Source organism: Mus pahari, chromosome 21, assembly GCF_900095145.1.
Source record: "Mus pahari chromosome 21, PAHARI_EIJ_v1.1, whole genome shotgun sequence".
NCBI lineage: Eukaryota > Metazoa > Chordata > Mammalia > Rodentia > Muridae > Mus > Mus pahari.
Window position 1 is genome coordinate 32006451 of NC_034610.1, and position 11229 is coordinate 32017679.

General features: G+C 46.5%; 1 protein-coding gene across 2 annotated transcripts in view; it reads left to right on the forward strand.

Annotated features, from left to right (window-relative positions):
- Positions 1 to 8609, forward strand: part of Lrp11 (LDL receptor related protein 11) — a 26241-nt gene extending 17632 nt beyond the window's left edge. The window contains exon 7 of one of the 2 annotated variants that reach the window (XM_021221393.1): positions 6784 to 8609. In XM_021221393.1, the coding sequence (XP_021077052.1) occupies positions 6784 to 6938 (155 nt within the window). In that variant the 3' untranslated portion in view covers positions 6939 to 8609. The remainder of the gene's footprint in view (positions 1 to 6783) is intronic. The other variant, XM_021221395.2, reaches the window with a different exon arrangement.
- Positions 8610 to 11229: the final 2620 nt, after the last annotated feature.

Here is an 11229-nt window from a genome sequence, read left to right on the forward strand (position 1 = left end):
AGCAGGTCAGCGTCTAGGGGAGCACCCGGCCCGGGAGCAGGTCAGCGTCTTAGGGGAGCACCCGGCCCTGGGAGCAGGTCAGCGTCCTAGGGGAGCGCCCGGCCCCGGGAGCAGGTCAGCGTCTTAGGGGAGCACCCGGCCCCGGGAGCAGGTCAGCGTCTAGGGGAGCACCCGGCCCCGGGAGCAGGTCAGCTTCTTAGGGGAGCACCCGGCCCCGGGAGCAGGTCAGCGTCTTAGGGGAGCACCCGGCCCTGGGAGCAGGTCACCGTCTAGGGGAGCGCCCGGCCCCGGGAGCAGGTCAGCGTCTGGGGGAGCACCTGGCCCTGGGAGCAGGTCAGCGTCTGGGGGAGCACCCAGCCCCGGGAGCAGGTCAGTGAATACCTTGGAAACACACTAGGGAGCAGTGAGGTGCACAGCACTGCCCACCTGAGTCCCGGCTGGATGTCAGGTGGCGCCATGGGTGCTGTAAGCCTTTTTCCTCCCGGTCCCAAGTTCCCAGAGTAATGACTCAGTCTCAAAACACATTTACAGAGACCTAGGCCATACAGCTAGGCTTGTTCCCTGACTTACTACTAGTTTACAAGAACCTATCCATACTAACTTACACATTCAGCCACGTGGCTGGTTACCTCTGTCTGGTGCCATGTGTCTGTCTCCTCCCACTCCTGGCTCTGTCCCAGAATTCTTTCTACCTTTTGAATGTCCCACTTTCTATTCTATTCTTTCTTATAGGCCATACATTTTTTTTTAATTGACAGGTGATTTATCCATACAATACATAAGATATTCTCTTACACCTGAGAATTCATGTTGAAGCAGTAGTCCCCGGACCAGAACTGACTTCTTACCGTCAAGGTCACAGTGCATTGCGGTGCCCATGACCCTGGCCTACTGGCTTCCCCTCTCACTTTATCTTTCCCATACACTTCCAGGGGTCACTCTATGGGAAAAGTCATACTTGTGACATCCAGGTTAAGAAGGCAGGCTCAGCCAGGCATGATGCAAACATGTTTAATCTCAACCCTCAGGAGGCAGAGGCAGGTGGTCTCTGAGTTCAAGGCCAGCCTGGTCTACAGAGCAAGTTCCAGGACTGATCAGACACCACAGCTGAAATTCTGGCTCTGCCACTCAACTCGACCACCACATCCAGGTTCTTCTCTCTGTACCCCAGGGACTTTAGGGGGAAGGTGGCAGTAGTGACTATTCCTGCCTCACAGGGTCGCTATGGAAAGTGAACACAGCACAGAGTTTAGCATGTACTGCATGGCTTAGATCTAGTGATGGCTGGGACGATTGTACTGTGTGTGAGGGAGGGGAGTGCGCTCTTAATGTCAGACATGACAGGGATGTGGAGAGCACCAGAGGAGGCAGAACGCCGACACCTGTGAGGTCAGTCCCATAGAGAGGCTTTAATCCTATATGCCAAATCTAGCAGAACAAAACGGATTTCCTAAGTTATCCATTGACACACGGGCAAAGCTGCCTTTCCCCGAGAGAATCCTTTGGTATCCGTACACCATCGCTCATCTTTTCATAGCTGGGCAACACCAAACTACAAGTTATCAACCACTGATGTCCGAGCACCAGTACAGCGGTCAGGCACCGGTCTGCGCCCCCTGCAGCCTGCTGGCTACTGAACGGGCCCGGGCTCACAGTGTTAGAGGATGACTCCCTGTCACCAGTCCACAGTGGCGCCATGGCCACGTGTCTATGGAGGCTCAGGTCTCATTCACTGCGGCTCACTTTGCTCATTTACATGCTTTGACATATCATTCCCACTCACACAAGCAGACTAGATATTTTATCATCTTAGGTTTTTTTTGTTTTGTTTTTTTAGGATACAGAGTTAGAGTTTACTAAGACATTTTAATTCACATTTAAGCATAACTATCAATAAGAGAGACTTCACTTTAGCTTGTTACTAACAACTCTATCACTGTATTTTAGAAGGAGTTGGGGGGGAAATAATTTCAGATTACCCAAACTGAAAGTCCTGAAGAAACTATGTCAACTAAGGATTAAGCAGCAAGGAATAAATGAGGCAGGGAGGGACATCCCTGTAGCCCTTAGGATCGTGGCCTTGGGAGACAGGTAGGAGGGAGGCTCGTAAGTGTATGACCAGCATGGACTGTACAGCAAAATCCTGCTTCAAAAAAAGAAGGGGCAGCTGGGCAGTGGTGGCGCACGCCTTTAATCCTAGCACTCGGGAGGCAGAGGCAGGTGGATTTNGTCTACAGAGTGAGTTCCAGGACAGCCAGGGCTATACAGAGAAACCCTGTCTCGAAAAACCAAAAAAAAAAAAAAAAAAAAAAAAAAAAAAAAGAAGGGGCTGGGAATATGGCTCAGTCAGCAAAGCCCCTGCCGCGTAAGAACATGGACCTACATATGTTCTGGGCGAGCAAGGAAGAGCTGGGTACGGTCACACGGGTATGTAGCCCTGGCCCTAGGGAGCTGGAGATAGGTGGGTCCCTGGAGTTCACTGGGCAGCCACTTTAGCCAATAGATGAGCTTTGAGTTTAATGAGAGACCTTGTCTCAAAAGATAAGATGAAGTGAGGTAATAAAAGACACTCAGTGTCGACCTCTGCTCTGCACACATGTGCACATGCACCTGCAAACACATGTACCCACACATATACGATACATAGATCTAAGCAAAAAAAGCAAAGAAGCCGGACGAGGTGACTGTAACTGCAGCACTCAGGATGCTGAAACACGATGATTGCCACAAAGTCAAGGCTAGCCTGGGCTACACAGTGAGTTCCCAGGGCTATGAGGACAACTGTAGCAATGGGGGATGGCACAGTGTGTCAAGTGTTTACAGTGTGAGCATGAGTCTTTGAGGTAGATAGAGGAGGATCCCAGGACTCACTAGCCAGCCGGTGTAGCTAGGTGAGCTGTAGGTTCACTGAGAGACCCTGTCTCAAAAAGTAAGATGGAGAATAATCACATGCACGTTCACACACACACACACACACAATCACACCACACACACACCATACCATACCACACACAAACACATACAAATACACACATACCATACCACACACACACATCACACCACACACACATCATACCATACCACACATAAACACACACACCACACACATACCATACCCCCACACACACCACACCACACACACGCACACACACACCATACCATACCACACACACACACATATCACACCACACACACACCATACCATACCACACACACACACATATCACACCACACACACGTCATACCATACCACACACAAACAGACACACACACAGACACACACACCACACACACATACCATATCCCCACACACACACCACACCACACACATGCACACACACACCACACCACACAAATGGGTGCACTCACACACACAACTGCACAGACACACAACTCCATTTAAAAGGAAAAGAATATGTTTCAGTATTCTGATAAGAAATAGATGAGGGGAGGGAGGGAAAGAGAAGGACGAGGGAGGGAGAAGGAAGGGAAGGAGACCTAAACAGGCATTAGCAACCTCATACCTGATTTAAGAAATAGAAATTTTTATGAATTTCACATCCGTGTTGTCATGCTTGGTGGGCCTAAGCCACAGGATTAGGATTGAGATTGAGGTGTCCACCCAAAATTTGCCCCCCACCTTTAGCCTAAACACTGGTTTTCATCTTTGATCAACCCAGACTCCGAAGCTAAGAGACCATCCGTGGACAGGCAGAACTGGGGCTGTTGGATTCCAAGCTGAATAGGTTAAGCGTGTCTGAGCTCCTATCAGGAAGAGAACAAAGTCTCTTTCTTTGTCTTGGTCCTAACACTTGTAGGCCTCTTAATCCTTTGAAAATGTCTCTCATCAGGATGGCACTAGGAGCCAGCAGTGGCTGTAAACCCCCAGGGCACTGGGATGCAAGGAGGGGAAGTGGGTTCTGGGTGTTTCCAGACTACAGGGCTGTGGGATGGAAGGTGGTTCTAGAACCAGCTTCTAAGCTGTGCATTGGCTGCAGGTTTTCTTACCTTAAAACTTGGTACCCCTGGACACTAAAGTAACTTCCATATCCTGCCTTATGCTCCAGACACAGGACTGTCCTAGGTGTTCTGATATTAACCTGGAGTTTGGAAAGCCCTTTCATGTGAAATCAGCTCCAGGTCATGTCAAGATGAGGCCAGCTATATCTGGGACCAGTTTTAAGTGCCTAAAGTGAAGGCTGTCTGGTGGGAACTCCTCAGCTACCTACCCTCAGACTGGTCTGTCTGCCCCACCCTCCCTTCCTTTCCTACGGGAAAAAGGCATTCCCATCCATGGCCGCCTCTCCTTGATGTAGCCATCTCCTCAGCTGTATTTTGTAGTCATCTCTTAGTCTCCCTCTCTCCACGGGTGCATAACCTCTGTGGCTGCAAGCATTCTGGTCTCTTTCAGTGCATAAAACATTCAATAGCCCAGTCTCCTGTAAATAAATTTCCATTTGCTAATCCAGCGGACTCCCCAGGCTCCACCCTGGGAGCCTTTATGCCCTGTGGAGCATCCTATACTCCTGAACCACTCTCCATGAAGTGTCTTTCTGTCTCTGTCCTGACTCCTGTCCATGGAGCCTGCTCCTGTTGGGTCTTCTGGGTCTTCCTTTCTATCTATTGACCTCATGTTCACGGCAGCAGCCACGGCCTCTGTGCTGACAGCCCCTAGATACCTAGACCAGATAATGGAGGAGCCTCAGGGGACATTGCTGGACTCCTCTACAACAGTGGTTTCTCAGCCTGTGGGTCACAACCCTTTTGGGGTTGAATGAATGAGTCACTTAAGGCCATCAGAAATATGTGAGACCACAGGCAGGTCCGCCTACATGCAGATACCCAGACCTGTATTAAAAGGTTGCAACATTAGAAAGTTGAGAACTACAGTCCTATAGGCAGGTTAATCAGACAATGCTCCAAAGTATATATATATATTCAAGAACAAACACATGCCGGGCAGTGGTGGCGCACACCTTTAATCCCAGCACTTGGGAGGCAGAGACAGGCGAATTTCTGAGTTCAAGGCCAGCCTGGTCTAAAAAGTGAGTTCCAGGACAGCCAGGGCTATACAGAGAAACCCTGTCTCAAAAAAAAAAAAAAAAAAAAAAAAAAAAAAAAAAAGAACAAACACATGTAGCGAACTTATCTTGCTCCCTCCCCGAAACTGAGCTCCCACATAAGACTCAAATCACTCTAGCAAAGTCTTACCTACAGGCAGACACAGACTCTGTCGTTGTAACAGTATTTCACTGTAGTCTTTCTAATAAATGCCGATCTACTCAGATTTATGTTACTCAGATATGTTCTCACATTCCTGTCAGGGAAATCATCACTGTAGGGACCTGACCACAGGTGACCTGGCACTAGATGCCTCAGTTTTCACTGTGTGTGAAATGGGTACAACATTAGTACTAGCTCATGTGCTTGTGAGCACTGAGTTACTTCAGCTATAAAGCTGACCCTTAGTGTGACCTTGGGGCTGAGTATTTTTGTGAGCAACAAATAAAACAACAACAAGTAAAAAATGTTTATCTTTGATTAGTAGCACTTAGGCCAGTGTCTGACACATGGAAAGCTATCTATCAATGAGCACAGAATAAATAAGCAAAATGAAATGTTTCATAAACCAACTACACACGGATATGTTGGCTTCTCTAGTTTGCCCAGTTGCAAGAAGGTGCAACTAAAAATAGTGTCACCATGTCATCACAACCTGGCCCTACTCAAGTGTGGAGGGGACTAAGAATAGAAGCTGCTGCTGAGCCTGACTGGAGACAGATCTACCATGTCCCTTCCAGACTCTACAAGACTACAGGCTATTCTGGTCTGCCACCTAGGACCAGCCCCATGGGAAACCAAAGTTACACCAGCAGATTTTTACAGTTTTAGTTTTAATTAAAATATAATAATATCAGTCCCTACCTCCCCTTTCTCACATGCTTCTCCTACCCCTGGAAAATTCATGGCCTCTTTTTATTATTGTTACACACACACACACACACACACACATCTTACCTTGCATAAATACAGTCTGCTTAGTCTGTTTAGTGTTGCCTATGTGCATCTGGTTTTAGGGCTGACCAAGTATACCATTATATTTAAGGTTCATTTTCAATAAATGGTCTACTGGGGGAATAGTAGGATCCCTAGATTAAAAAAAAAAAGTTAAAATTTAATTTTAGGTATATGGGGTACCACACAAGTGCCTGGTGCCTATGGAGGCCAAAAGAAGGCGTCAGATTCCCTGGAACTAGAGTTACAGATGGTTGTGAGCTGCCAAGTGCATGCTGGGAATTGAAGCCGGGTCCTCTGGAAGAGAGATAAGTGCTCTTAACTATTAAGCCGTCCCTGATGCTCTGGCAGTGAGCATCTTAAGCTCTACCAGAACCAGAAACCAGGAGTTAGACTACAGCTAAGGAGAAAATGATCATGTCTGGCTATAACTGCCATGTATGGCTATAATGAAAACATTTCTCATGGTCACAGTCTCTAGTATAGTTGGAGATAAGGATGATATCACTGCTGCGTCTCTACTCCTGATGCCAATTTTGTAAAGAAAAAAAAAATTGTAAGAACCTGGTAAAGAATTTGGTTTAAGACTAGACCTATGCAGGGGAATTAACCTCCCTGTGCCTTTGTCAGAAAGCAACAGCATCAACTGGAGCTATTCAGATGGGTTAAATTAATGCATGCTAAGTGTCACATAGTAGCCAGTAGCCACCACTGTTGCCAACCACTTACTGTCACTTTTTTTTTTTTTTTTTTTTAAACCTTGCATAGGTGCGGTGCTACCTCTGGCATTAGGTCTGGCCATCACTGTTTTGTTGCTCCTCATGGTGACATGCCGACTCCGACTGGTGAAGCAGAAACTTAAGAAAGCCCGTCCCATTACATCCGAGGAATCTGACTACCTCATCAATGGGATGTATCTGTAACAGTTATTTAAGCAGCTCTGGGCAAGGGTGGGTATCACTCAAAATCTGTTCTTTGGGTTCTATCATTAAGACGTTTTGTTTTAAACTGTGCTAGAAGACAGTGCAAACACAAACCTTGACTTATCATGAAATCATTTCCCTGGGATGTACGATGTCTTCAAAGGTAGAGAGGAATTCATAAGACTGAAGCTTATTTGCTGAGACAGAAAATCAGCATGTCCCTAGGTGACAGATGGAAGTCCTGCCTTTTATTTGTGAGGCCCCTAGCAGCTTTCTTGTCTTCTGGCTCTCTTCTCTCCACTGAGTTCTCCACTTTCTTTTCCTTTGCCAAATGCCTCTGAAAAGGGATCTTAAGTGACTCTACCCTCAGTAAGATGTTACCAATGGCAGGTCTGTCTGGATGTTATAAGCATTCTGCATAGATCAGTGATGACCCACAGGGGAGGAATATGGGTTCTCCACCCGGCCCCACCCTATGCTTCTGACTTCAGGCCATGGTGGTAACTGCCACATCTGACTGACCTTAGAAGAATCCCTTTTGGCCAGGGGCAGCTGTAGGTGGTTATGAAATGAGAGCAAGCTGGCAGCAGAGGAGAGGGACCTGGCAGGCAAAAGCAAATAGAATCCCAGCCATGGGATACGTGAGGACAATCTGTTCAATGCTGCTCCATGGAATGGAGCGGTGTGGCTGCTTTACATGTGCACTGGTTTTCAACATGAGCCTTTCTGATGAAAAACGTGCGAGTTATCAGTCCAAACGGTGATGTCTGGGTGTTTGTAAACATGTTGCCATGTCCAGGTATCACAGGCTTTTCAATGGAATGAGCCCGGATGCTTCCCTTCGTGTGTCTTGCAGGGTTGGAGGTGGGACCCAAGAGCCTGGTTGGGCTAGACAAGTGCTCTACCACTGATCTATACCCTAGCCCTCACTGTTCTTTATGTTATTAAAATGTTATAATGTACAATCAGCTAATGTCAGGGTGTATTTCCAGAGCAGAAAGCACTTTTGCACAAATTCCCCTTTGCAGGAAACTAACACCCAGTTTAACATCTTTAAGTTTGTAGACAGTAAAGGCAGACCTTCCCATCACCACTTAGTGCCAGCTTGTATACGCTAGAGGTTACTCTGCGGGGACTGCAGTGTGGTGCCTGTTTATAGTCATGATGTTCCTAGTTTCTTTACCCTAAGTGGCAAACGTTACAAAACACTGAAAAACACTGTAGTCTCATTAGTTTAGACTCAATATAAAGTAGGTGGTTCCTTTAACGAGGGGTTTGATTTGGGTGCGGGAGTATAACCTATAGAAATGCATTCATCAAAGGGTAGTTCTAGGAAAACAGATGTTTGCTTTTCTCTCCTGAGACTCTAACTCCAGCCTCTTACTATTTAGAGCTCATCACTGGTGTAAATGTTACAGTAGCAGTCTGAGAGATGAATGTTGAGTGAACTTACCTACACTCTGTGATGCTGTGCGGCTCATTTTCATAGAGGTCACCTATAGCCATACCCAGTAAATAGAAACTGATAAGGCATGTTTCTTTCTGCACATCTTTTATATACACAGAAGCTAACTACAATCTAGTACTGCTACTGTTTTGAAGTACTTGAGAAAAGATGCCTTGTATGTACCAGTCCTTTAATAAACTATTTTATTCTTAAGCCTTTAAAAACATCCTTTCTTTTAAATTATAGACTACTAAATGCACCCAAACTCTAGTATTTGGATTTAATCATGCCAACTCTGTTTTCACAAATGGACACTGAGGGTTGTAGGAAAGCGAGTCACCTCAAGCCACATGAAGTCTGCTGAAGAAGGTCAGGCCCTGCCTAGTGCTCCCTATCGCCAGCCTGGGCAAGGCCGCTAAGAGTCCTCTTATCAGTGACTTAGGGCACACTGGGGCTGGAGAGGTGGCTCAGAGGTTAAGAGTACTGTCTGCTCTTCCAGAGTTTCTGAGTTCAAATCCCAGCAACCACATGGTGGCTCACAACCACCTATAATGAGATCTGTTGCCGTCTTCTGGTGCATCTGAAGACAGCTACGGTGTACTTAGATATAATAATAAAATCTTAAAAAAATAAAAATAAAGGACACAGTACCCATACTTTACCTCTTAAACATGCTGCATCACACACAGCTGTTCCCTAAGGCCTACCCAGAAGCTTAACTCACTTGTCAACTTGGTTCTCAGGACAAGGTGACAGCAGGTACCCCACCTTTCATAAGCCATTTTGATTGTCATTTACTTCTGAGATATAGTCTCTTTGGTAGGAACTTTCCCCCTCTTATTCCTTGTAATGACCGAGAAGTTGTCTGTCCCCCTTGCTCTTCTGTCACACCACTTGCTGACTTTGCTCTCTTCCTGTATTTTCCCTCAATCCAAACAAGTCTGTCTGTTGGAGGCCCTGACTGGACTGCTCATGTAAGCATCTCACAGATGGAGTCTTTCCCTTCATGTATCCCTTCAGAGTCACCCCAGGGACACTCAATCTAAGCCTTGAGCCTGAGCTGCTGAGACTACAGGTGGCTGTAACTTGTCACTCCTTACCTCTTCATGTCTAGGTCCCATTTCCAGTTAGGTGTTAACCATTTCCTAGCACAACTGCCCATACGCTTTTGGACCCCAAGTTTTGTACACTTTCGGATTGTTTGTTAAAACCTCAATGAAGATTTCTCACAAAGAACTGCTCTAGTTCTCCACCAAGGGGGAAGCACAGTGGTTCCTTCACAAGCGGCCTCATGAAACTGGCTCAGCTGGCTTCAAGCTTCTTGCCTATGGCTTCATTCTCCTAGCTCTTACCCTAGGTGGGTCTAGTGCTGTGCAGAAAAGGGATAAAGGCACAGTGACTTCTGGGGCTACATGCTGTTAGAGTCCTTGGCTAAGCAGGAAACCAAAGATGACAGAAATAGTTAGACCCACAGCAGGTGTCTCAGAAATAGGCTGAAGTCAGAGAGCCCCTTGGGACATTGGGACATTGAGATCGCAAGCATGGTACAGTCCTGTTTAATGCAATTTTAACCAGATGGTGAAGTAAACCCCAGCACTTGGGAGGCAGAGGCAGGCAGATCCAGGTTAACCAGGATTACACAGACCCTGTGTATGAACAAAACAAAAATCTAATTTTAATATAAAAACAATTTACAAAATGGCTTAGGAAAAACTGTTGGGTATAAAGGCTGCTTCAAGTGCTCTTTTATACTGTCATCATTTTATGTGACTGAAAAAACTAGAGTGCCATCAGTAAACGTACCATCACAGAGGTCTGTGCAAAGAATAGATCAGAACAGTGAATGAGCCAATCCGAGGCCATGATGCCTCCCGCTTTTATTTTGTCCAGGGTATCTGATACAGACCCGTCAGATGCTATCTAACACCCATCTTTAACTTCCTAACCTGCTTTCTTCAGGCCTGCTGCCCATCTCCTAACTGTTCACTGGAGCCAAGATCAGAATGTGGTGTGCCATGCCTCAAGGCTGTGGGTTCATGCGGCACTACCACCTGAGCTCTCCCCATCACTACATAATCCTTGTAAAAGAATGAGAATGCTTAAATCAATAGTGATAGGGGAGAAAAAAAAGAAAAATAAAAGCCAAGCAATACATTTTGGAAGACATGGCCAAATGTGTGGGCACCTCGAGCCTGTTCACAATTCAGATAGCCTTTGTTCTGCCACTGCCTAACCTTTTGGCAATTTTCATGTGTGCCATACTCCTCCGGTTGGTACTGCCTGAATGAATTCTTCAGATTCTCAGCCCCGAAGGGCCTCAAAGGCTGAATGACAGAAAAGAAGGCAGAGTGAAAAGTGAAACAGACACCAGAGGCTCCCAGCATTCACCAACCCAAGTCAGCAACCACCCTGTGAGTACTGGCAGAGGAACATCAATTATCCTGTTTTCTTCCCCACAAGCAAGAAGAGAATTGAACAAACTCTTGAGATAAACAAAAAACACAGTTAAGAAGAGGAACCCCAGGGTTGATGGGCAAGAGCCAACCAACAACTGTTATGACTAAAGAATTCAAGATGAACCAATTATTAGACTTCATTTCCATTTTATTATATTCCAATGCACAGTTGCAGGCTTCCTTGGGCCAGTACCCTTTCCAAGTGGGTCCTTTTACTGAGAACCTTTAAGAATGCTAAGGGCGGGCTGGTGAGATGGCTCAGTGGGTAAGAGCACTGCTCTTCCGAAGGTCCGGAGTTCAAATCCCAGCAACCACATGGTGGCTCACAACCATCTGTAACAAGATCTGACGCCCTCTCCTGGAGTGTCTGAAGACAGCTACAGTGTAC